The following is a 27,377-nucleotide window of genomic DNA, read 5'->3' as shown; positions in this document are numbered from 1 at the left end:
CTATTAACAGTAAATCAGTAAGCCATAATAAATGAAACGGTCAATATTTGGTGTGAGATGACCCTTTGCTTTAAAAATATACAGCGGTGCTTGAAAGTTTGTGAACCCTTTAGAATTTTCTATATTTCTGCATAAATATGACCTAAAACATCATCAGATTTTCACACAAGTCCTAAAAGTAGATAAAGAGAACCCAGTTAAACAAATGAGACAAAAATATTATACTTGGTCATTTATTTATTGAGGAAAATGATCCAATATTACATATCTGTGAGTGGCAAAAGTATGTGACCCTTTGCTTTCAGTATCTGGTGTGACCCCCTTGTGCAGCAATAACTGCAACTAAACGTTTGCGGTAACTGTTGATCAGTCCTGCACACCGGCTTGGAGGAATTTTAGTCCGTTCCTCCGTACAGAACAGCTTCAACTCTGGGATGTTGGTGGGTTTCCTCACATGAACTGCTCGCTTCAGGTCCTTCCACAACATTTCCATTGGATTAAGGTCAGGACTTTGACTTGGCCATTCCAAAACATTAACTTTATTCTTCTTGAACCATTCTTTGGTAGAACGACTTGTGTGCTTAGGGTCGTTGTCTTGCTGCATGACCCACCTTCTCTTGAGACTCAGTTCATGGACAGATGTCCTGACATTTTCCTTTAGAATTCGCTGGTATAATTCAGAATTCATTGTTCCATTAATGATGGCAAGCCGTCCTGGCGCAGATGCAGCAAAACAGGCCCAAACCATGATACTACCATCACCATGTTTCACAGATGGGATAAGGTTCTTATGCTGGAATGCAGTGTTTTCCTTTCTCCAAACATAACGCTTCTCATTTAAACCAAAAAAAAAAGTTCTATTTTGGTCTCATCCATCCACATAACATTTTTCCAATAGCCTTCTGGCTTGTCCACGTGATCTTTAGCAAACTGCAGACGAGCAGCAATGTTCTTTTTGGAGAGCAGTGGCTTTTCTCCTTGCAACCCTGCCATGCACACCATTGTTGTTCAGTGTTCTCCTGATGGTGGACTCATGAACATTAACATTAGCCAATGTGAGAGAGGCCTTCAGTTGCTTAGAAGTTACCCTGGGGCCCTTTGTGACCTCGCCGACTATTACACACCTTGCTCTTGGAGTGATCTTTGTTGGTCGACCACTCCTGGGGAGGGTAACAGTGGTCTTGAATTTCCTCCATTTGTACACAATCTGTCTGACTGTGGATTGGTGGAGTTCAAACTCTTGAGAGATGGTTTTGTAACCTTTTCCAGCCTGATGAGCATCAACAACGCTTTTTCTGAGGTCCTCAGAAATCTCCTTTGCTCGTGCCATGATACACTTCCACAAACATGTATTGTGAGGATCAGACTTTGATAGATCCCTGTTCTTTAAATAAAACAGGGTGCCCACTCACACCTGATTGTCGTCCCATTGATTGAAAACACCTGACTCTAATTTCACCTTCAAATTAACTGCTAATCCTAGAGGTTCACATACTTTTGCCACTCACAGATATGTAATATTGGATCATTTTCCTCAATAAATAAATGACCAAGTATAATATTTTTGTCTCATTTGTTTAACTGGGTTCTCTTTATCTACTTTTAGGACTTGTGTGAAAATCTGATGTTTTAGGTCATATTTATGCAGAATGATAGAAAATTCTAAAGGGTTCACAAACTTTCAAGCACCACTGCATACAAATAAATAAAATCTCCGTCTCAGGTCCAGTGAGGTCAGTTTTATGTGGAAATGAGCTGTAGGTTTTCCTGAGCATCTTACAGAACCAGCCACAGTTCTTCTGGACACTTTGACTGTCACACTCGCTTCTTCATTTTACACCAAAACCCAGCAGCCTTCATTATGTTTTCTTTTTTAATCTGAAAAGTGATCTCTTATGGAATATGCTGCTCAGACATATTACAAACTTTTTTTTTTCTGTAACATTTAAATTTTGTGCTGGAAAACAAGCAAACAAAAAAAAAAAAACCAAACAAACAAAACAAGAATGATTGGACTTTAAAATGTTTGTGTGTTGTTGACTTGATAATATAGAAGTAGTCATAAAATAGAAATCTATAACAAAAGTTTGCATAAAAAAAAAAAATAGGGTGCCTAAGCCTTGTGCACAGCACTGTACATCTCACTCCAAAAACCTTGACTACCATATAATTTCTCATAATTATTTTTTATTCTATCCACATTCACTAGATATGAGCAATCCCCCCCACACACACTTACCCTAACCCCACTTCTCCATATCTTATTCTTTTATATGTAAATACTTAATTTATTTTAATTTATCTAGAAGTTTTTCTATATTTCTTTTCTCTGTTTATCTGTAATGAAGCTGCTGGAATCTTAATTTCCCTGAGGGAACCCTCCCAAAGGGATCAATAAAGTTTTATCTAATCTAATCTAATTAATTGTGTGCTCTGATTGGCTACTCTGCTACTAGGATATCAGCTCATATAATTGTGAGTAGAGAAAAACAAAATGGCAGAGTGTGTTGCTGAACTGAGGATAAAATAAAAACTCTACTCGAAAACAAATCCCCCCCCCCAAAAAAAAAATTTATATATGGAATGAAAGTATTTGATGGTCAGAACATTTTTTTTTTTTCAAGAAATTTTATTATTGCATTTTTCACAAATTGCTCCTGTCATTTCGCTGGTTTGTTTACATTCTAAGCAGAAATTATTTTGTCTAAAAGGTTTTAATTTATTGAATTTGCAAAAAAATAAAAATGCTCCATTTCTCAAAATCCAGTGAATGTGGTTGGAACAAAACAGTTATCCCACTCAATCACATCGTACATGGATTATAGACAACTATCAGCTCATGTACAACTTAATTTCGTTGAATAACTTAAATGACATCATATAAACGATGACCTGGTGCAGAAGAGCATAAGAGCCATTCCACCGAATCGGTGCCATTTCCGTCCCTAGAAAATTATATGCATAAACGCACATAAAAATGTACTTTAAAATACATTTCCTTATTACGCAGAATGTCCTGCACATTGATCTGATTTCAAATTTAAGATATATAATTGTAAGGATTAATAAAAACTTCCTAAAACACTGAAAAATAGCATGTGTTACCTGTCCCTGCACTCTAACTTTATACTTAAATATGAAATATTATGATTAAAATCCTTCAGAAACGGTATTTCTTTTGCACTGTTGTGTGACTCCATATCCTATCCATGGTTTAAATATATTTTTTCATAAGAAATCCACAATATCTTAGTTAAAATGCACATTTTAGTCATGTCCCTGGGTTTTCACTCAGTCCTGTTACCCAAACATATTACCCCGCCTGACAAATTTGGAACATTCCATAAATCACATGCTCAACAGGAAGTTATATCAGTTGTGTCTTCTGAAGGCCATGGGAAGACAAAAAGTTAGTTCTCTCATTTACTTTTCTGTATATTTGATGATTTTTTAACTTTGACTGATAAGGTCAATGTCAACATACAGTCCTGTGACTTAAATTATTTCTTAGATGATATTTGTTTATTTTAAAAATACAGATTTTTGGTAAATCACAAGAATGTGCTAAGTGTGGTCATGCTATTAGCGATGACGCCATGTGGCTTAATTCCATGTATTAGCTAATCCTAGGCTAAAAACTCAGTCCTGTTACTTTCAGAGTTTTGGTAACAGGACTGAAAAAAAATGCAGCCATCTTTGACTTCCAAACCTTGTAACATAGCCCGAGGTTGACCAATACACATTTTGAATAGTTAAATATGTGTGTTATTATGATCAGTGTTGAAAAGATGTAACAAATTAAGTTTAATTTGGGAGTGGTACAACAAGCAAATGGCACCCATTCGGTGGAATGTCCCATAAAAGCATAAGGCACAGAAAAAAAGAAAAAGAAAATCAGCTTCCTGTGGGAAAGCGACCAAGCCAGCACTTGTGTTTATTGTGTACATGACACACTATGGGGCAGCGACGCACCTGTCTGGGAGATAATGGCCAGCCGGGAGGTGTAGGTAGGGATGAAGCGAAGGAACAGTGGGTCCACATGCACCTGCAGAGGGGTAACAGCTCGCATCATGCGTAGGTCGTACACCATTAGGAAGCGATCACATGACATGCCGTTGAGGCCGCGGCTCGAGAAACCGCAAGCTGCCAGCAGGTTGCCGTGCACATCGAAATCGGAAAGGCTGCCCGAGTACGCGTCAAACTCATGCTCCATTTTAAAAGTGCGCAGATCTCGCAAGGACACCTGTCATGTTCGGAGACAAGAGGAATGTAGGGAAATGTTAATGCAGTTTCCTTGGAAAAGCCAGAAAGAGAAGAAAAAAAAAAAAAAGATCAACTGTGAGCTACTGCTCACTTCCGTATCCCCCGCTCTCGCTTATAGCAGAACGCAAGCAATCGAAGGAATAGGACACTTATTACGAATGTTGACTTCAACAAATAATGAACCCTGAGACAAGGAAGTAAAGAGCAGTGTCTCTCCCCAGGGATTTCAAACAGCATCCTGGGAAACTGTCATTTTGAAATAACGTCAAAATCCACCCTGTGTGTTTCTTAAATACATTCAATCAGTAAACAGGAAGTCGATGTGGGACAGACCTGAAAAAAAGTATACACGGTATACTGTGCCTTGCAAAAGTATTCATCCCCCTTGGTGTTTGTCCTGTTTTGTCGCATTACAAGCTGGAATTAAAATGGATTTTTGGAGGGTTAGCACCATTTGATTTACACAACATGCCGACCACTTTAAAGGTGGAAATTGTCTCTTTATTGTGACACAAACAATAATTAACATGAAAAAACAGAAATCTGGAGTGTGCATAAGTATTCCCCCCCAAAGTCAATACTTCATACAGCCACCTTTTGCTGCAATTACAGCTGCAAGTCTCTTGGGGTATGTCTCTATTAGCTTAGCACATCTAACCACTGGGATTGTTGCCCATTCCTCAAGGCAAAACTGCTCCAACTCCTTCAGGTTAGATGGGTTGCGTTGGCGTACAGCAATTTTCAAGTTATGCCACAGATTCTTAATTGGATTGCGGTCTGGGCTTTGATTAGGCCATTCCAAGACATTTAATTGTTTCCCTTTAAACCACTCCAGTGTAGCTTTAGCAGTATGTTTAGGGTCACTGTCCTGCTGGAACGTCCTGCTTCATCCCAGTCTCAAACCTCTGGCCGACTCAAACAGGTTTTCCTCCAGAATTGCCCTGTATTTAGTGCCATCCATCTTTCCTTCAGTCCTGACCAGCTTTCCTGTCCCTGCAGATGAAAAACATCCCCACAGCATGATGCTGCCACCACCATGCTTCACTGTAGGGATGGTGTTCTCAGGGTGTTGGGTTTGCACCACACATGGCGTTTCCCATGATGGCCAAAAAGTTCAATTTTAGTCTCATTCGACCAGAGAATATTTTTCCATGTGTTTGGGGAGTCTGCCACATGCTGTTGGGCAAACTCTAAACGTGATATTTTTTTTTTAAGCAATGACTTTTTCTGGCCACTCTTCAATAAAGCCTTCATCCCAGTCTCAAACCTCTGGCCGACTCAAACAGGTTTTCCTCCAGAATTGCTCTGTATTTAGTGCCATCCATCTTTCCTTCAGTCCTGACCAGCTTTCCTGTCCCTGCAGGACAGGACGGCTGAAAGTGGTCCTATGGACAGATACTCCCATCTCCGCTGTGGATCTTTGCAGCTCCTTCAGTGTTCTCTTTGGTGTCTTTGTTGCATCTCTGATTAATGCCCTCCTTGCCCGGTCTGTGAGTTTTGGTGGGCGGGGCCTTCTCTTGTCAGGTTTGTAGTGGTGCCATATTCTTTCCATTTTGCTATAATGGATTTAATGGAGCTCTGTGGGATATTCAAAGTTTGGGATATTTTTATAACCCAACCCTGATCTATACTTCTCCACAACTTTGTCTCTGACCTGTTTGGAGGCTTCCTGGTTTTCATGTTGCTTGTTTAGTAGTGTTGTAGAGTCAGGGTCCTTCCAGAACAGGTTGACTGATACAGACATCATGTGACACTTTGATTGCACACAGGTGGATCTTAATCAATTAATTACATGACTTATGAAGTGAATTGGTTGGACCAGCTCTTATTCAGGGGTTTCATTCGAGGGGGGGTGAATACTTATGCACACTCCAGATTTCTGTTTTTTCATGTTAATTATTGTTTGTGTCACAATAAAGAGACAATTTCCACCTTTAAAGTGGTCGGCATGCTGTGTAAATCAAAATGGTGCTAACCCTCCAAAAATCCATTTTAATTCCAGCTTGTAATGCGACAAAACAGGACAAACACCAAGGGGGGTGAATACTTTTGCAAGACACTATAGAACCCCAAGCTGAAGCTTGGTACCAAGTAGCTATGATTTGTGGTTGCTGAGAAAAAGGTTGTTTTGGACAGATGGAAATATGGAGATACAGACAGACAGACAGAGGTAAACCAGTATACCCCCCCCCCCCTTTGGAGCGGGGGTATTTAAAACAAACAAACAAACAAACAAACAAACAAACAAACAAACAAACAACCCCACCCCTCAGGTTTTCATGCTATTACGTTATTAAAAACAGAGAATGATGACAGGGTTCTTAGCCTTTCCCCATTAAAATTTCCACCCTTTTCTTTTCAGGACATTGTCCATATTTCCTAATTTTAAACTTTCCAGACTTTCTATGATCAGCTTTCTTGCTAATTTTTAAAGGTCATGAACTGTGTCACAAACCTGAAATGTTATTTGCACTTGCATTGTTTGCATTCAAGACAACTGATTCTTGGAAAGTCCACATATTCAGGCTCTTGTCCCAAGATGTCCCTTCACAAATTTTCTCACAATGCCATACAGACACATCCTGTTTCTCTTTCCTCTCACCTTTCCTGATGTATGTCCACAAAAGAAGAAACGATTAGATTGCCTCATGATGGCCACGCCAGGGATCTCCACGGTGAACTACATCGTAAACACACCACAAAGAGAAAAGACGAATAAAGATGCTTTCATCACTGTGAACTGCATGGACTGTATAGAGTGAAGAGAAAAAACAAGAAGCTGAGGACAAAATATTTGCTTTTTGATTTGATGCCATCTTTTTTTTTTTTTTTTACTTTAATCAGTATCTAAAGTATGTAGCATGACAAAAATAAACATCGTCACTTTCCAGATATCCACTTATTGAGTCGACGACAGTCATTTTCAGGAACATGATGTGTTATGCCTCTGAAAAACCACAGAAATTTGCTGACATTTGCAATTTATAAAATGAACATCACGTCATACTTTTTAATCCATTTATAGTTACATTTAATGTTGTGGAACATTCACAAGTTACCACTTTCATTGTAGAAACTAAAAACAAAAATTTATACTGTATGTATGTATATATGTATGTATATAATAAACCCAGCACAAAGTTTTCTGCTACTGCCTTTAGGACAGAGGACACTGTAAACGGTTTCTTCATGACATGACAATGACCCACTCTTGGAGTTAATAAGACAGAAAAATTGTGTTATCACGCTACAAAAACACCATAATGTCCTCTCTTGGTCCTGAAGCCTTTCCAGTGGCAGAGAACTTTATGACTTTGTACTTTTTGGTTTCTTAATAACTTTAAGATCGGGGGGGGGATGGCGGGCGAGAGAATAACTGTTTATGATGGAAGTAATAACTAACATATTGTTTTGTGGATATTCCACAACCTTAGTCCTTAAATGGTTAAAAAGTATAATGTGTTGTTCTTTAATTTTAAAAAAAAAAAAGGGAAAAAAAGAAAAAAGGGGGTTAGTGTTGGGAATTGTGGTACAAGAGAAACAAAACACTTCCTGTTTCACACTACCCATTTGATTATTTTCCTGTAACAGCAAGCTACGTCATATTTTATTCATTACGTAATACTAGCGAGCACTTCTGCCATGGCCATTATTTGTCCGTTTGATCAAATTTTGAAATAAAATGAACAAGAGGAAAAAGAAGCAGCCTTTATTTCTCACTTGTACACTTCACTGAGCTCTATATAAAATGTGAAGAGCTCAGAGCCCATTCCCCGCTGCAGAGACGAGTGACGCCATCTGGCCGCCATCTTACCACTCATATCGGATGTATTTGGTTTGTGTGCGTCAGCCGTCATATCTGATAAAATTTGCCCCAAGAAAAGTATCTCCTGACTTTCCTCCCCTTTCATTCCCTCCTCTTATTTTCTCACCTTTTCCCCTGTTCCTTTACAGTGCTCTCCTTCACTGTTCTTGTTTTTCCCTCCTTTTGCAGTTCAGTCTCTGATCATTTTTCTTTTCAAACGGCTCTTTTACTCCTATAATTATTTTTACGGATATTATTTCAGTTTTTCTCTTTCATATATATTCTTCTTCCTGTCTGTTTAGTACGGAAGCCGCGAGAGGCCCTTCATATAATCTTTTTTTTTTATTCATCTTGTTATCCCAAGATAATGACATAATTAAGTCAGGATCTCGAGAAAACAACACAACTAATTCGAGATCTCGAGAAAACAAAACCGTTATTTCAAGATCTCGAGAAAACAAAACAATTATTTCATGATCTCAGCTGGATCACTGTATCTCCGTCGGTAGAGACGAAGCCGGGCCAGTCTTCTGCAGAGGTGCTGCGGACTAATTTTGAAATTATCCCTTATTAAAAGACTTGATGCAATCTCTCCCTGTGTCAACCCCTGATCAAAATATTGCCTTATTAGGTGATCGATTATTCCAGACATTCTAATGACCAACGTTGCGTCTATACAGAATGAGAAATAGCCCCAAAGTCAGCATATCACAAGTCTCTTGGCGCACCTGAATGAACCATTTCTCAGCTGTTTACTCGAGATCATGAAATAATTGTTTTGTTTTCTCGAGATCTCAAATCAGTTGTGTTGTTTTCTCGAGATCCTGAATTAATTATGTCGTTATCTCGGAATAACAGTTTTGTTTTCTCGAGATCTCGAATTAGTTGTGTTGTTTTCTCGAGATCCTGAATTAATTATGTCGTTATCTCGGGATAACAAGGTGAATAAAAAAAAAAGCATTACATGAAGGGCCTCTCGCGGCTTCCGTAGTTTAGGACAGTTGCTGAAACAGGATTATTTTCTCATGTTACTTGCCGTTTTCACTTCATTCTCACAGTCAAGTCTGAACAGTATTTATTGGTCACGTAATTCACGGTCATTTTAAACACAAACAATTCAATTTCAATGCCTTTTCTTTTTAAGCCCACACAGTGTTTAGCAAACAGGTTCAGTTACACAAATTGAACCGTAGCGATTTTCTATGCTATGGAAAGTCCGCACTATAATGACAGGTGTACTAACACCTTCTGCGCGCTTCGGCAGCGCATTGATATCTGAGCTCCATATCAATGCGCTGCCGAAGCGCGCAGAAGGTGTTAGTACACCTGTCATTATAGTGCGGACTTTCCATAGCATAGAAAATCGCTACGTTTCAATTTGTGTAACTGAACTTTTTTCATATCACTGGTCATATAAACCTATGTAAACAGGAAAAACGCGGAAGAGTTTGGTCGCATCTAACTACAGCCCCAAAAAATACCATTGGCCATGATGAGCCTAGCTACATTGCTAACAGGAGTGACAGCGCGTCTGACTGCATCTGACTGACTGGGAGGTCGCGCAAAGCTCGGATAGGTACGGAGCAGCTCGTCTCAATTCAGGTAAGAGCATATTTCATTATGGAAATACGGTGGACTGTTCCTTTAACACACAAACCAAATCCACGTGATGGGAGTGGTAAGATGGCGGCCAGATAGCTTCACTCGTCTCTACAGCGGGGAATAGGCACGGGGCTCTCCGGATTTTACATAGAGCTCAGTGGTAGACTTCAAGCACAGCAAAATTCCTCCTCTGCATTAACCCATCTGAAGCAGTGAACACACACAGACCCAGAGCAGCGGGGGACGAGGCTCCAGCACCCAGAGAGCAGTTGGGGGTTCGGTGCCTTGCTCAAAGGCACTTCAGCTATGACACAGAAGGACAGGAAAGTGCTATTCAGTCACTAAACTCCCCTCACATTTTTCTTGCCAGTCCCGGGAATCGAACCCAAGGCTGCTTCTCGAACCTCCAGGCCATGGCTGCCCCCAGAAACAACATGCATTTTGTTCAGGACTACAAAACATTTCCTGAGTGCACGTATGCGGTAATCTCACTTTCTGTGTTTCCTGCACGGTGTTCAGATCCACCTCCGTCACATAGTTCTGTAAACCTCCCAACAGCAGCGTGTTATTTTCCGTGAGCAGCAAACTGTGCATGTCAGCACCCTCCTCCATCCTGGAACATAACACACACACAGCAGTACATCATTCCTGAGGTTACACCCTCTCACTTTTCAACGTCAGCGTGTTTAAGGTGAAACTCACGGGTAGTCAAACATGACGAGGCCTCCGCGTGTAAGGCACTTGAGGTTACTCTTGGTCAGAAACAGGACACCAGTGTCCATGCTCTGAATATGGCGGATGTCATCAGCCAGGTGCACCTGGAAAGAGGAATAACGCCCCATCGTGGGCCCAAAAAAGGAGCTTGCATGGCCCTGTGATGTGATGGGAGGAAAAAAAAAAGATGGAATTATAAATGGCATGTGAAATTATAAAACAAACAAACATTCATACTGGTCATTTTTCTCTCATGTATTTCTAAGATGAAAAAGATGTTTTGTGGCTACAGAACGACGAATCATGATCTTGTGATACGAACAGCCACGATGTCGTCGTGTTGTAAGAAGGTAAGAATGAGTGTAACAATAGCGAAACTTCGTAACCAATCAGCGCTTATCCTGATTCCCCGTTCTACTTCTTGATAAACTTCGGAACCAGTCAGAACCGGAAATGAAATAAGAGAAACCTCGTAGTATTGGAAGATAATCAGCATATAAAAAGATGAACGAGATTTAGCTCGTGGTTCACCGAGGCTACCGATTCGATATCAAGCAAGTGGTGATCATTTTAAGAAAATTTACCTTTTAATGAATCACAGCTTTTGTTTGATCCTTCTGAAAGGTCAAATTAAAGGTTTCGTAAGGGTTTTTTTTTTTTTTGAGCTTTTTGGCAGATATTTACGCCAAGAATTCCAGCCTTTCAACAAAAACTCGAGAAGGCAGCGAAGGCAATGTTGGAATCTTTTGAACTTCTCTCAGTTAATAAATGCAATGAGTTTGCATCCTTTTTCAAAGGTAAAATTGATAAAATACAGCAGAATATTCCTCATAATATATCTCAGTTGCAAAAAATTGAAAAACTGCAATCACCAATGACACAGACAGATAACTTCAACACAATGTCAGAATTTTGTTTAATTGATTATGAGACTCTTGAAAAAAACTGTATAAAATCTCAGTTCCTCAACATCTGAACTGGACATTCTGCCCACCAACTTTTTTAAGTCTGTTCTTCATCTTATAATTACAGATGTGCTTCAAATTATAAATACATCCCTGGAGACTGGCATTGTTCCTGTGTCCCTAAAAAAAGCCGTTGTAAAGCCCCTTCTTAAAAAAAATAATCTGGATCCTTCAGTATTAAATAACTACAGGCCAATATCAAATTTACCATTCATCGGGAAAATCCTGGAAAAAATTGTCTTCAATCAATTAACTGCCTTCTTGATATCAAACAGCCGTTTTGATAATTTTCAGTCAGGATTTCGTGCCAATCATAGCACTGAAACAGCGCTGATTAAAGTTATAAATGACATGCGTCTTAATACTGATGCAGGCAAAACATCGGTCCTGGTATTACTGGACCTCAGTGCAGCTTTTGATACTGTTGATCACAACATACTGCTATATCGACTTGAACACTGGGTTGGATTGACTGGTAAAGTTATCAATTGGTTAAATTCATACTTAAAAGATAGAAGCTTCTCTGTTACCCTGGGAAATTGTTCCTCAATGTCAATGTCCTTGACCTGTGGTGTCCCCCAGGGGTCGATTCTTGGACCATTACTTTTCAACCTTTATATGTTCCCACTTGGGCAAATTATCAATAAAAATTCAATTCTGTATCACTGCTATGCAGATGACACCCAAATTTATTTCGCTCTATCACCTAACGATTATGCCCCCGTTGAATGCCTCTACCAGTGTATCGATCAAATCAATAGCTGGATGTCACAAAATTTTCTTCAGCTGAACACAGATAAAACAGAAGTAATTCTATTTGGAAAAAAAGATGAAAGACTCCGGATTACCACTATTCTTGACACAAAAGGGATTAAAACTAAAGAAATGGTTAAAAATCTTGGTGTTTTCATTGACAGCGAGCTAAATTTTGACACAGTCACATGAAAGCAATCACTAAATCGGCATTTTATCACCTAAAAAACATTTCCAAACTAAGAGGACTTGTGTCAAAAAATGATCTGGAAAAACTAATACATGCCTTCATCTCTAGTAGGGTTGATTACTGCAATGGCCTTTTCACAGGCCTGCCAAAAAAGACCATCAAACGACTTCAGCTGGTTCAAAATGCAGCGGCGAGGGTTCTCACACGAACAAAAAGAACAGAGCACATTACTCCAATTCTAAGGTCCCTTCACTGGCTTCCAGTAAGCTACAGAATTGACTTTAAAGCATTGCTGCTGGTGTACAAATCTCTAAATGGTACAGGGCCCAATTACCTCTCTGATATGTTGCAGCGGCCTAACCCAATCAGATCTACCAGATCGCAGCAGCAAAATTTACTGGTAAAACCTGTTGTTAAAACAAAGTGTGGTGAAGCAGCTTTTAGCTACTATGCACTACAGCTATGGAACCAACTGCCAGAGGACATCAAAAATGCTCCTGCTGTTGGCAGCTTCAAATCTAGGTTAAAGACCAAGCTGTTTTCAGATGCTTTCTGTTAAATAATTAATATTGTCTTCTTTACATTTTTTATAATCTTTACTTTCTCTGCATGTTTTAAATTTACTTTAACTTTATTCTATTTTATTCTTTATTCTATTCTGCTGGTTTCTTTTTTCTCCTCCTATTTGAACTACTATTTCATTTTATTATTTTATTTTTACTATTGTTTAATTCTTATTATTTTCTTTTAATTAGTTGTTTTAGAATAAAAATAAAATTATTTTATGTAATTTTATTTCTCTATTGTTTACTGCTTTTGTTTTTACTTCTGTAAAGCACATTGAACTGCCATTGTGTATGAAATGTGCTATATAAATAAACTTGCCTTGCCTTTTGAGCGATCTGCTCGGTTTGCAATTACAAAAGTCCCATGTGGGAATAAATCAGCTCCTTCGGGAAAACTAAGAGTAAAAGTTAAAAGTATAATTTGTCAAACTTCTGTTAGTCACTTTCATTTTTTTTATTTATTATTTTATTTTAGAGTTGTTTCACTACACTTGTGAAACCAAACGTGCTTGTTAGGACTAAATAATGCAAGACAGTTCATGAACAAGTGCTTTTTTTCTTACCATTTTGAGAACAGATCTCGTTCACAGCACTGGATTTGGAACAAAACAGAGAAAACAAAATTGGGAACCAAAAGACTCCAAGCCCTGATGCAGCTCATAGCTTGGTGATGTTTGCGAGAGATGAGTCAAGTATCATTAATAACATGTATATATGCGATATTTACCGTATGGACATGGGATCAGAAAACTATTTTATTTATAAGCAGTAGCTACATGGACCCATAGGGTACCCATTTTTATTTTATTTTTTTAAATGGCGTACACATAAAAGGAAACACTTTCCATATTTCAGATACATGGAGAAGAATCCGGATCAGATCAGGATTGGATTGAATGTGTCTTCCAATCAAATTCAGCTTCATTTTTATTTATATTGTGCTTTTACACCGTCACAAAGCAGCTTTCCAGAAACCTGGATATCGAGTCAAACGTAGATCCATAACGAGCAAGACAACGAGTGGAAGACAGAGGGATGCAACCTGCACGTAAACGGTCTTCAGTTAGTGCAATATTTACAAGGAAGGCTATCAAAGTAAAACGAAATTCCCTGCTTTTCAGTATAAACATGTGCTTCATGGTGGGGGCTTTTCTTTAAATAATAATAATAATAATAATAATAATATCTCATTTTTCACAACCCCACACATTTCACGTTTCCATACATTTCTTTCGCCAAGTCAGTTACAGCATCTACTTTGCTCAAATCAGAGACTGTTTTTAAAACAATCAACTTATTTCAGCTTTAATTCACAATATCAGAATTCCAGTGGGTCAAAAGTTTACATACACCAAACTGAATGTCTTTTTTTCTTTTCCAGAAATTAACGTAACGTCTTGTCGAAGCTTCTGATTGGCCGATTATCATAATGTGTGACAATACGTTGTTAACTCACCTGAGTCTGCAAAAGGACCTGTCTTTAAAGCCAGTACCTTTTTACCCTTGCGACGCAGGGGAAATCCAAACAGCTCGATCACAAAAAATTCCGTAAAACAAATTAAAAAATTTCCACCGAGCATGGAGCTCTGCAAGTCCGGTTCCTCCTTAGGAGCCATTTCCACACAAGTGAAGATACAATGAGCAGCTACAGTTGTGGTCAGAAGTTTACATACAGTGACATGAATGTCATCTTGGATATGAACGTCATGGCAATATTTGGGCTTTCAGTAATTTCTTTGAACTGTTCTTTTTCTGTGGCAGAATGATTGTACAGCGTACAGCTTTAATAAAAATAAAAAAAACACTAGAATTTGGTGCACAAATTTAAATTTTCTTTGGGTTTTCTGAAATCAACACAGGGCCAAATTATACATACAGGGTCAAAAATGTACATACACTCACAGATTATTAATTCAGAGGTGCTGAAACTTCCAAAATGTCTCTTATCTTGCCAAGGCCGAGGTCTCGTGATCATGATTGACTACAGCTGGTCGCTTCTCTGTGCCTTCATAAAAAGGGTTTGTTTACACCACTCACTGGATTGACCAACACACAGTAAAATGGGAAAGTCCAAGGAGCTCAGTGCAGATCTGACAAAGAAGATCACAGATGTACACAACTCCGGAATGTCTCTTGGAGCCATTTCTAAACAACTGCAAATCCTAAGATCAGTTTAAACAATTGTATACAAGTTATTCTGAGGTGAAGTCACTTTGCCAAGCCACTTTGCATCAAGAAAACCCAAACTCTCACCCTCAGCTGAAAGGAAATTGTACAACTGTATCTACACCAACAACTGTATGCAAATATAAAAATTTTGGCACCAAACAAACACTGCAACATTCAGCTTTCAGGGATGAACCAACTTAGTTCTGAAAATTCAACTGAAACCCAAGGCAACGACCAAGGAACTGGTGAAAGAGTTGAAGGTATCAGATACCAAGGTACTGTATGTACATCCGTTAAGAAAGACCTGGATTGCCACGGCCTGAAAGGTGGTCATGAAAGAAGCTCATACTTCAAGACTGCCATTATAAATAAATAAATAAATAAAATCAATCAACCGTTTGTCCATAATCTTTAGCTCTACATATGGAGGAAAAAGCTTGAGGCTTTTAATCTGAAGAACACCTTTCCAGCTAAGAAGCATGGGGGTGGAAGCATCGCATTGTCTGTGTGTTTTGCTTAAAAAAAAAAAACAGGGTCCGGTGCACTTAAGAAAACAGATGTCGTCATAAGAAAGGAGGATTAGCGAGGAATACTGAAACAACACCTCAAGACATCAGCCCGAAAGTTAAAACATGGTTGCAGCTGGGTTTTCGAGCAGGATAATGATCCTCAGCATACCACCAAGGATGTAACATAACAGCTTAAAACCAACAAAGTGAAAATATTGGACGGGCCATGACAAAGCCCTGACTTAGAGATGACGGTTTTCCGCGATCGCAGTAAACGGGTGGAAAACACAGAATCCGGTATTTGAAACAGAATGTCCAAAAAGGGGGCGGCACGGTGGTGTAGTGGTTAGCGCTGTTGCCTCACAGCAAGAAGGTCCTGGGTTCGAGCCCCGTGGCCGGCGAGGGCCTTTCTGTGTGGAGTTTGCATGTTCTCCCCGTGTCCGTGTGGGTTTCCTCCGGGTGCTCCGGTTTCCCCCACAGTCCAAAGACATGCAGGTTAGGTTAACTGGTGACTCTAAATTGAGCGTAGGTGTGAATGTGAGTGTGAATGGTTGTCTGTGTCTATGTGTCAACCCTGTGATGACCTGGCGACTTGTCCAGGGTGAACCCCGCCTTTCACCCGTAGTCAGCTGGGATAGGCTCCAGCTCGCCTGCGACCCTGTAGAACAGGATAAAGCGGCTACAGATAATGAATGAATGAATGAATGTCCAAAAAGTTTATTTGCGCAAATTAAAACGAAATATTTTGTATCAAATAAGCCATTACGGTGTTGGACTTCGCCTTGAACTTCGTCGGGGGATTTCCGAGGCTCGCCCATAGCGTGCAGAAATTGTGTGTGCCTATTGGCTGTTTGATATCTGAGCTGCGTGTCCTAGCCAACTGCTCCACTGCTCTCATACAGAGACCGCTATTTATGTTGCTGTGCTGAAGTGAACACAAATGTCGACCGGACCAGCATTTAAACCCGTGAAACGATCAGCGCCCGTACTGACAGTAAATGCATTATCAAGAGTGAATCAATTTCCTGATGAACCATATGAAGAGAAGTGGTTTTGTTTGTTTGTTTTAAACAGTAGCGCTTACTCCCTCCAGGTGTGGGGCAATAAGCGCCCAGCCGAACAGTCCAACTTTCAAATCCGGTTTCATTTTACGCACTCTAATTGGCTCCTGAGTAATCTGCAATCATGTAATATCCGACATGTTGGTGATAGGTTCCATGCATTTTCAATGCAGTAGCGTGAGTTGGCCTAGTGGTTAGCGTGTCCGCCTCTCAATCGGGAGATCGGGAGTTCTACTCACGGTTGGGTCATACCAAAGACCATCATAAAAATGGTACCTTCTGGCAAGGCACGCTGCAATACAGATGCGAGTGGGGAGCCAAACTCTCGCAGTTACCAGAGGACACGCACCCCACTGAAACCCTAGCGATGTAATAGGCGAAGAAGCTGAGGGCTATGGAAACAGAGATCGGTGCCACCCTATGTGCCACATGGCGTGGGAAGGACTGATTTTTTTTTTTATTTTGATTTTCAATGCAGTAGGGTCGAATACCCCACAGGGCCTAATGCCCCTTCTTTCCCTTGAATGCTACCAAATAACAACAAGACGCATGTTAACCTGCCCGTCAACAGGGGCCTTTCTGTGTGGAGTTTCCATGTTCTCCTTGTGTGGGTTTCCTGAGTGCTCCGGGTTCCTCCACTGTCCACAGACATGCAGATCAGAGCAAGTGGCTACTCGAAATTGCCTATAGATGCGAATGTGCGGGTGAGTGGCTGTCTGTATCTGGGTCCGTCTCAGAAACTGCTCTCTCATTTGGGACATTACGGTCAAAAAATACATTTTCGAATTTTACTTTTTTTTTTTTTTTTTTGCATTTACCTAACACTCAGTGTTTCTTTTGTCATGTTTAATAAGAATAAAGATAGTATCTTGCTTTATCTGGCCTCCACTGTGGAAAATTTTGATTACAATCCAAACGCTTTTGTAAAATTGATTTCCATATAAAATAACTCCATCATGAAGAATTAAAGCCGCTCCTTCACAGATGAGTGAAAATATTGAATAAATTTCCTCTTTTTGATTGCTTGGGTTAAAAATGCCAAGTTATGATGACTGAATTGATTATTCACTTAAATATGAATAATATGATACAGTTTGGGTATTTGATATGGCGAAATAGGACACAATGGAAAAATCAAGAACACACCGGAAAGATGAGAATAACAGCGGTGGTAAAAGAACAGCGACTGTACCGGCTGAAGGTCGCGCGGGTCTCTGCTGCGGCGCGCGAGCAACGGGACATCACTACCGCACCGGACGGCGCGCGAGGCGGGGGCGGGGCAAAATGACCGGCCGTAGATTCTATCAAAAGTTCGATCTAAATTGACCATGGTTGCAAAATATTGGCCAAAAATATGCAAACACGACGAAATATGAAAGTAAGATGAAAAAGAAAACATTCTATTGCCTTATACTGCAAGACTAAAACAAAATAAAACTGTCAAAACTCACCTTTTCAGCGATAACGTCCGAACAGATCACCCGCGTAACAGAAAGACCGCAAATGGAAGCACGATCAACTTCTAACTGTTGGAGTGGAAAATTCCATTCTACACATGCAAATTGTTAATGCGTGTCCTTCCCCGCACACAAATAACACGCTACGGTAAAAAATAGACCACAACTCATTTTATAGCTCAGAAATTCATACAAGCCCAGCTACCATCGTAACACATTCTGTAAGAAACATTCTATACCTAACTTTCAGCTTTCGCTTTAAAAAACAAAATCGCAGATTTATAACTAAATTTTTATATGGCGTAGTGATTTTAAGTTCCTACTTTTGATGAGGTCGTGACCTTGACCCTGAGGCTTTCCGTTTAGATCAAAACACACGATCGTATTGGTTTTGGGTTTGCGGAAAATGGAGTTACGACGGTGATCAAATATTGTGCATGATGTTTTATTACGGTTATGATTATTCTGTGAGCGCACCAATCCTTAGGTGTATAAAGTTACAACTTAAAATATACTAAGTAACTTTAAAAGCACACAATGGAATTCAACACGATATCACTTTAGATCCATGCATATATTTGAAATTTATGATATTGTATGTAATGCACACACATCTTGAAACATCGATAAAGGACATTTATTGTCAAACTCAAGAATTAATTCACAATAAAAAAATTCAAAGTGACAGTTGGTCCATGTTCGGACCGTCATGCTGGAGATTCTGGGTCTGTGTCGTCCAGGGGTCTCAGCAGCAGTGACTGAGGGTGTCAGGAATCTGTCACAGAGGTGAGCTAGCCTGATGTGCTGATCCTGAACTGGCGTCGTGACTCGAGGCTGACCAGGGCGTGGATGATCCCTGGTGCTCCCTGTCTGTCTGTAACGCTGACTCAAACGGGAAATGGTTGAATGATGAACACCGAAGTGCCGGGCGACCTCTGTCTGTGTACTTCCGGCACGCAACATCCCGATGGCCTGTTCACGTTGATTTTGGCTTAGGCGTGGCATCTTCAATAATGACAATTTTCCCATCATTTCCCCCGGGTATTTATAGGCAACATTGTGTGTGTACAGTGGATGCAAAATTTGTTTGAAAATTAAAGCCTGTCCATGTCATTGACTACCCGAGTCATATTGTACGTTATTGAGTACAACTCCCTTAAATTCTGATTTGAGCACAGATTTGGAACTTATTCGGGCGGAACGAAGTTATTTTTCCATTGTGATATATTTCTTTTCTTCTTGAGATAAACTCAGCACGAATTCAGCAAGTTTTATCAATGTGCGTTTTTAAAGTTACTTAGTGTACAATTAGTGATAACTGTAGACTTTTCAGTGGACTACAACCTTTTTAAGGGAATGCGATGTAGTCGACCATTTATTATGTCCCAGATCAAGCCGCCATTTTTCCACAAATTCACAGAATTTTTGCCAAATTCTGAATAGAGTATTCACATCAAAGATTTAGTTTTATCTGTATTATTTCTTTCACCATTTTATCTCATCTCATCTCATTATCTCTAGCTGCTTTATCCTTCTACAGGGTCGCAGGCAAGCTGGAGCCTATCCCAGCTGACTACGGGCGAAAGGCGGGGTACACCCTGGACAAGTCGCCAGGTCATCACAGGGCTGACACATAGACACAGACAACCATTCACACTCACATTCACACCTACGCTCAATTTAGAGTCACCAGTTAACCTAACCTGCATGTCTTTGGACTGTGGGGGAAACCGGAGCACCCGGAGGAAACCCACGCGGACACGGGGAGAACATGCAAACTCCACACAGAAAGGCCCTCGCCGGCCACGGGGCTCGAACCCAGGACCTTCTTGCTGTGAGGCGACAGCGCTAACCACTACACCACCGTGCCGCCTTCACCATTTTATTTCAAAATTAAACCCAACATCACCATTCAAAACCGTATAGTTTATTGACTGCGGGTATATTTAGTGGGCTACCCCCACAGTACCCAGTTTCTGAGACAGACCCATCTCTGTGTTGCCAGTTTGGTTCCGTGGACCAGCAGGAATGGCTGAAGTACCCTTAAACAAGACACCTAACCCTAACAAGGCTGCTCTATGTATGGTGTACGTCGCTCTGGATAAGATAAGAGTGTCTGCTAAATACCTGTAATGTAATCCCGTTCGGGGTCGCTACAATGGATCTGGTCTCCATATTTGATTTGGCATCGGTTTTATCCTTCCTAAAGCAACCCTCCCCAACCTATCCGGGTTTGGGAGCGGCACTAAGGATGCACTGTCTTGCACAACCCCAGTGGCTGGGTATTTTGTGTGGGAAACCCATGCAGATGCAGGAAGAACATGCAAACTCCCCCGTCAGCTGTGGGATTCAAACACGGAACCTTCTTGCTGTAAGGCGACAGTCCCAATCACTGCACCACCGTGCCGCCCAGTGACATGTAACGAATGGAAAATGAAGTAAGATGTCCTAACTGTCTATATTAAATTGTAACGTGAAATGTGCGGAGTTGTGAAAAACTGTGTCTTGCAAAGTGAGCGTAGGCAAAGTTTTGGCTTCAGCTGGAACATCTGCTGTGTTCCAGATGTGCATGAGAAGAGTTCTGCGTGTTACTGGTGTCAGTTACCCGGTGGTTCCCGATCCACAGCAGCTCTTCGTGTAAGTCGAAGTGGGTCGTCGTGACCGGAACCCCGACCTCAGAGGCCACGCTGTGCAGCTCGGAGTACATGCCCTCGGCCACGGCCACGGCCATGGCGTCCGGGTCCAGCTCCACGGCCTGCAGCAGCGCCGGGTCCAGACTCGAGTCCAGCCCAGGCTCCAGACCTCCGTGCAGGCCGGCCGTGTACTCTCCCAGTCCCGGGTCCAGACCGTCGAAGTTCATCATGAGTGTGGACCTGCTAATGAAAAGACAAATCATAATCTATTAAAAAGCACCTGGATATGCAAATTAACCTTCAAACACTTCTGGTTCTGATTCTGTCAAATCCAACTCACTAATTTAGTTTACCAAATTGACACTTTTCTTCACGATAACTGCTTATAGGACCGCAATGGAAATAAGAGACTGTTTTCTCTTTATTGCGTTTTTATCCTGCAACTATGTTTTAAAATATCAATGACATTCTATTAATTTTCATTTGTATTTTTGTTGTTTTTATGCATTATGCACTTGCAAATTTTTAGTTTGTCTATCTCTTTGTTGCAAATAAACTCAATCAATCAATACTTTTCTCATCAGGGGCTGCCTAAAAGTGGGCTAAAAACTAATAATAATTAAAAAAAAAATCTTCATATAACTCACAGGAGCTTGGTACTTAGCATGCTAGCCTAGCTAACTCCATACATATGGATACATATAGCATTAGCATTAACATAACTTGCAGCCCACACACATATTATATTATATTTCTTTTTGTATTTATTTTCCACAGAACCAAACCATTTTAATTAACTGCGTGCAATAATCTAGTTCACAAAATAAAATGTCAAACCTGCTCAGATAATTATTTCCACAATATAGTTAAGATTAGCCCAGCTAGCTCCTACAGCACATCCTGCTATCATTCAAAACAAAACCACACTGAGGCTCAATCCCAAACCCACTCTTGTTCCCTATATGAGTGCCCTAAATCATTTTTTTTTTTTAAATCTTCATAAAACTCACAGCTTGGTACTTAGCATGCTAGCCTAGCTAACTCCAGACATATGAATACATATAACGTTAGCATTAACATAAACAACTTGCAGCAAAAATATATATTTGCATTTATTTTTCCACAGAACCAAACCATTTTAATTAACTGCGTGAAATAATCTAGTTCACAAAATAAATGTCAAACCTGCTCAGATAATTATCATACTTCCACAATATAGTTAAGATTAGCCCAGCTAGCTCCTACAGCACATCCTGCTATCATTCAAAACAAAAACACACTGAGGCTCAATCCCAAACCCACTCTTGTTCCCTATATAAGTGCCCTAAATAAGTCGTGAAAGCATAGCTTTTACACCCTGTAGTGCACTATGTGTCCACTGGGGTGTTTTTTTTTTAAGATACGGCCCTGAGTTCTACTTCCGGGAGAGGTGAAACTGGTTCCAGGTTGCTGTGCTGAGGGCTCTGCAGTGTCTTTGCTGTGATTAATCCAAAAACTCAGAGTCAAAAGTCAAGTGCACGACATTACAAGTAATAAATAGTCATAATTTTAACTCCTATCTAGAGCACTTCTGTCCAAAAGAAGGAGGGATTTGAGATCCAGTCATTCTGAAAGCACACCTGCTATTTCTCCACTTTTCAAGTCAAGTCAAGTTTATTGTCAAATATGCTCTACATGCTCGACATCCAGCACAGATGAAATTTCAGTCCTCTCTGACCCACGGTGCAAACAGGCAATGCAATAAATAAAAATAGAATAATTGAAAAAACAACAATATAAACAGTATAAACACTCTAGATAGGAACTAGACAGTGGCGGCTGGTAGTCTTTCAAACAGGGGAGGCTGGTCGGTTACGATATTTCCAGATTTTAAAAGAAAAAACACATCAATTTTGCCCATACTCTTGCCTCTGATCTGGCTGATTGTTGGCAGGGTCACAAACTGTGAAATAACAGGTTCTTCTGGCCCATTAGCCTACTGTCCAATATACATGATGGTGGTGTTGGGGGGAGGGGTATATTTTAACATTTTATATTTTAAAATTGTGGCATGTTGTTTAAAAATTGATCATTATTGAAAGCAGCTCTTTGTCAGGAACCTCAGCAGTAACAGCAGAGTGTTCTGGAATAGGCACAAGCACTGACCTTGGGGAGCCAAACATAGAGCTGGGGGCCACACATTTCATTCAATGACACTTTCCCTATATTTTACTTATTTTGACTGAGAAATGTTTTACTGACAATTTTGATAACCCTTCACTTTTAATCCAGGTCTGTAGTGTGAAATGTTCTCGGCTGTGTTTTTGTTTAAAAATGTTTTCCAAATTGTAGCTGTGTTTAATTCATATCCAGAGAAATATATATTCCAATATAATATACTCAGCATAAACATTTTAAATAGATTCTATATTTTTGGTCCATCCATGACATATTACTAAAGTAGCCTATTTACTGTTGTTGATGTGGGTCACTTGCTGTTAGCCAATTCACTTTCTCGTACCAGGAGAGCTGAAAGGAACGAGTATTATTCCCTACCTTTTTCACCAAGTCAATTTGAGGCGTTGGTCTACCCTGCTCTTTAATTTTAATTTTTCCCTCGAAAGGAAGACTGGCAAATGGCTTCGCCAAAATTAAATCAGCAATGCTTGGCATCCGTGCGCAGCTTTCTTGCTAGCTGACTAGCCCCCTCAAGTTCAAGTTCAGTCACTCAAATAAACGAAATTTCTGGAACTAAGATAGCAAACTTGACAACACTATATTTACACTTTATTTACAATGAAGATATATACAAACTAAAAAAGCTGGTAGAAACCGTATGTAATGAATGAAATCGAAATGTAAGCTGATCTCTTACAATACACCACAGCACTTGCGAATCCGCATGGGACTGAACTGAAATTCACCGCTGCCTGTCTATATTTGAAACGAGCTGTCAATCAAAGAAAATATCCGGCCGCTTTCACCAATCACCAGTCTCCTCGCGGAAACTGCCATGTCCCTCCCACTGTGAGGCTGGGAGTCCGTGGGTAGGTGTTTTCGCAGTATTTGTCCAATAATCGTCTTGCATTTTGATATTGAAAGCGCAGAGCTCCCAAATGCCATTGAAGTCCACTGAGGCTGGGAGTCCGGTGGGCGGGCGTTTTCACAGTATTTGTCCAATAATCGTCTTGCATTTTGAGATTGAAAAGCGCATAGCTCCCAAATGCCATTGAAGTCCACTGAGGCTGGGCTGCATCGTGCTGTCACGAGGGGGAAAAACTCACGCACACATTAGGCGAACTGGGGAAAGTTATAACAGGATGATTTCGCACTGTAGTTGGGTTGAGCACATATATTTTTATGATTCTGGATCTGAAATAGCAATGTTATAACTTATAACATTGCTATTTTAGATCCAGAATTTTTAGAGGAGGCTGAGCCTCCCTCGTTGTCTTAGAGCAATCGCCCGTGGAACTAGACATAGACTAAACACTCAGACAAACAATATAAACAGTATAAACACTAGATAAGAACAAGACATAGACTAAACACTCAGACAATATAAACAGTGTAAACACTAGATAAGAACTATACACAGACTAAACACTCAAACAGACAATATAAACAGTATAAACACTCTAGATATGAACGAGACGTAGATTAAACACTCACACACACACACACACACACACACACACACACACACACTCATACACACACACACACATACACACACACACATATATAAATTGGTTCAAATAACCAAACAGTCAAGGGCACTTGAGTGTTTCCAAACACTTCTTGAGCTCTTTTTTTTCATTGAGGTTTGATTGTTATTACCAGAAATAAATTAATCTAAAATAATATGGGACAAATGCAGGAGTATGGTGAAGAGGCTAAAAAAAAAATCTAAAGCCTTTAATGATTCTTCATGCATTAAATTTGTGCAAAATAAAAATGTACCCCTGGTTCATTATCCTCAATAACTCCTTCTAGTTCTGCTGCTAGTTTAAGTCTGATACACTTCTGGGACACAGAAAGAAAGAAAAAAACAAGACAAAATGCAAAACAAAAAAATATATATAATTGAGTCACTCTTGTGAGAACCTGCATCCAGGAGCTTTCCTATTACAAAGGTGTTTCATGGAGAACGCTTAAGGAATGGAAGAAACCTTAATTATCAAAAGAATCCTTGGAGAAAATAATATATAGATTGTTATGTATAAATAAGTGTATAAATTAAGTATTCATGCACTATTTGAGGAGACATGGTCATGCAGTGGGGCGGCATGGTGGTGTAGTGGTTAGCGCTGTCGCCTCACAGCAAGAAGGTCCGGGTTTGAGCCTAGCAGCCGGTGAGGACCTTTCTGTGTGGAGTTTGCATCCTCCGGGTGCTCCGGTTTCCCCCACAGTCCAAAGACATGCAGGTTAGGTTAACTGGTGACTCTAAATTGAGCGTAGGTGTGAATGTGAGTGTGAATGGTTGTCTGTGTCTATGTGTCAGCCCTGTGATGACCTGGCGACTTGTCCAGGGTGTACCCCGCCTTTCACCCGTAGTCAGCTGGGATAGGCTCCAGCTCGCCTGCGACCCTGTACAGGATAAGTGGTTACAGATGATGGATGGATGGAAGGTCATGCAGATTACAATCCAGTACACCATGATCTGTGCATTTTTGCTCTAACAAGATATATTTGGTAGATATAATAACTGCATTTTTCTTAGTAATTAATTAGATAATTGCTTAATAGTTCATAGACTGATTTAAAAAAAAAAGACATGCACAGGACAGGACCATTGCAATCTATGTAGGTCTACATTATAACATGTGACATTACATTGCATGACATTACCCCAAAGCTGATTACTTTTCCATTAACAGCACATCCCAAAATACAACCCCAAATCAGAAAAAGTTGGTACGGTAAAGAAAATGCAAATAATAATAATAATAATAATAATAATAATAATAAACAAGCAGTGATTTCTAAGTTTACTTTGGCTTGTATTTCATTGCAGACAGAATGAACCCAAGATATTTCATGTTTTTTTCTGGTCAACCTAATTTCATTTGTTAATATACATCCATTCCTGCCTTTCAGGCCTGTAATACATTCCAAAAATGTTGGGCCAGGGGAAATTTAAGGCTATTAATGAGGTAAAACAATTAAAAAATGATGTGATTTGAAACAGGTGATGTCAACAGGTGACTGTAATCATGATTTGGTACAAAATCAGTTTCCAGGAAAAGCTGAGTCTTTGAGGAGTAAAGACGGGCCAAGTATCTCCAGTTTGCCAACAAATGCATGAGAAAATTATTCAAATGTTTAAAAGCAATGTTCTTTCAAGAAAAATAGGAGGGGATTTGGATATTTCACTCTCTACGGTGCATAATATCATTCAATGATTCAAGGCACTTGGAGGAATTTCAGTGTCCAAAGGGCTCAAGCCTAATCTGAACCCCCGTGACCTCTGATCCCTCACTGCATCAAGAACCGTCATTTGTCGATAGCTGGTAGAACCACATGGGCTCGGGATTACTTTAGCAAACCTTTATCAAGCTACAATACAGAGTTACATCCACAAACACCAGTTAAAACTTTACCATGCAAAAAGGAAGCCTTATGTTAACTGTGTCCAGAAGCGCCGTCGACTTCTCTGGACTTGGAGGCGTCTGGGACGGACCATCACACAGTGGGAATGTGTATTGCGGTCAGACAAATCAGTATTCCAGGTCTTTTTTTTGTAAGAAATGGATGCTGTGTTCTCCAGACCAAAGATGAAAAGGACCATCCAGACTGTTACCAGGAACAAGTCCAAAAGCCAGAGTGTGTCATGGTATGGGGTTGGGTCAGTGCCCTTGGTAAAGGTAACTTACACTTCTGTGATGGAGCTTTAATGCAGAAAAATACACTGAGATTTTAGAGCAACATCTGCTGCCTTCAAGATGACATCTTTTCCAGGGAGATTTCAACAAGACAATAAAAAAACCACATTCTGCACACATTACAGTGGCACGGCTGTGGAAGAAGAGGGCGTGTCCTCTCTGTCCCCAATAGAGGACATGTGGGGAATTCTGAGATGAAAAATATTACAATTACGACGCCGTACTGTTACACACCTTAAGACCTGTTTGCAGGAAGAACAGGACAAAAATAACACCTGAAACACTTCATCACTTGGTGTCTTCAGTCCATAAACATCTTTTCGGTGTTGTGAGAAGGAATGGGAACATTATAAAGAAGTAAATACTTTACCGTTCCAGCTTTTTAGAAATGTGTTGCAAGAATCAAAATTGAAATAAGTGTTTATTTTGGAAAAAAAAGTTCATGAGGTAAAACATAAAATAATGTGCTGATGTATTGTTTTGAATGCAATACAGGTCAAAGATTATTAACAAACCATTGTTTTCAATTTTAATATCAATTTCAACATACCGTCCCAACTTTTTCTGATTTGGGGTATTTTTCACTCGTATTTATTTTCCATTTTTGAGTTTGGGTGTATGTACACCTCCACTAAAGACTCAAGCATGTACAACCCTGATTCCAAAAAAGTTGGGACAAAGTACAAATTGTAAATAAAAACGGAATGTAATGATGTGGAAGTTTCAAAATTCCATATTTTATTCAGAATAGAACATAGATGACATATCAAATGTTTAAACTGAGAAAATGTATCATTTAAAGAGAAAAATTAGGTGATTTTAAATT

General features: G+C 39.9%; 1 protein-coding gene across 6 annotated transcripts in view; it reads right to left on the bottom strand.

Moving 5' to 3' along the window:
- pan2 (poly(A) specific ribonuclease subunit PAN2) overlaps positions 1-21,967 on the bottom strand; it is a 69,670-nt gene extending 47,703 nt beyond the window's left edge. For 2 of the 6 annotated variants that reach the window (XM_060938549.1, XM_060938553.1), the window contains exons 1-6: positions 21,873-21,967; positions 20,660-20,930; positions 10,373-10,542; positions 10,163-10,283; positions 6,866-6,943; positions 3,973-4,243 (exon numbers count right to left, since the gene is read on the bottom strand). In XM_060938549.1, the coding sequence (XP_060794532.1) occupies positions 3,973-4,243; positions 6,866-6,943; positions 10,163-10,283; positions 10,373-10,542; positions 20,660-20,917 (898 nt within the window). In that variant the 5' untranslated portion in view covers positions 20,918-20,930; positions 21,873-21,967. Of the gene's footprint in view, positions 1-3,972; positions 4,244-6,865; positions 6,944-10,162; positions 10,284-10,372; positions 10,543-20,659; positions 20,931-21,524; positions 21,601-21,872 lie in introns of those variants that run through there. The other 4 variants (XM_060938554.1, XM_060938551.1, XM_060938550.1 and 1 more) reach the window with 4 other exon arrangements.
- Between the last annotated feature and the right edge of the window lie 5,410 nt (positions 21,968-27,377).

This window comes from Neoarius graeffei, chromosome 13 (genome assembly GCF_027579695.1).
Source record: "Neoarius graeffei isolate fNeoGra1 chromosome 13, fNeoGra1.pri, whole genome shotgun sequence".
NCBI lineage: Eukaryota > Metazoa > Chordata > Actinopteri > Siluriformes > Ariidae > Neoarius > Neoarius graeffei.
The sequence above is the reverse complement of the archived record's forward strand: the minus strand, read 5'-3'. Positions and strand labels throughout refer to the sequence as shown.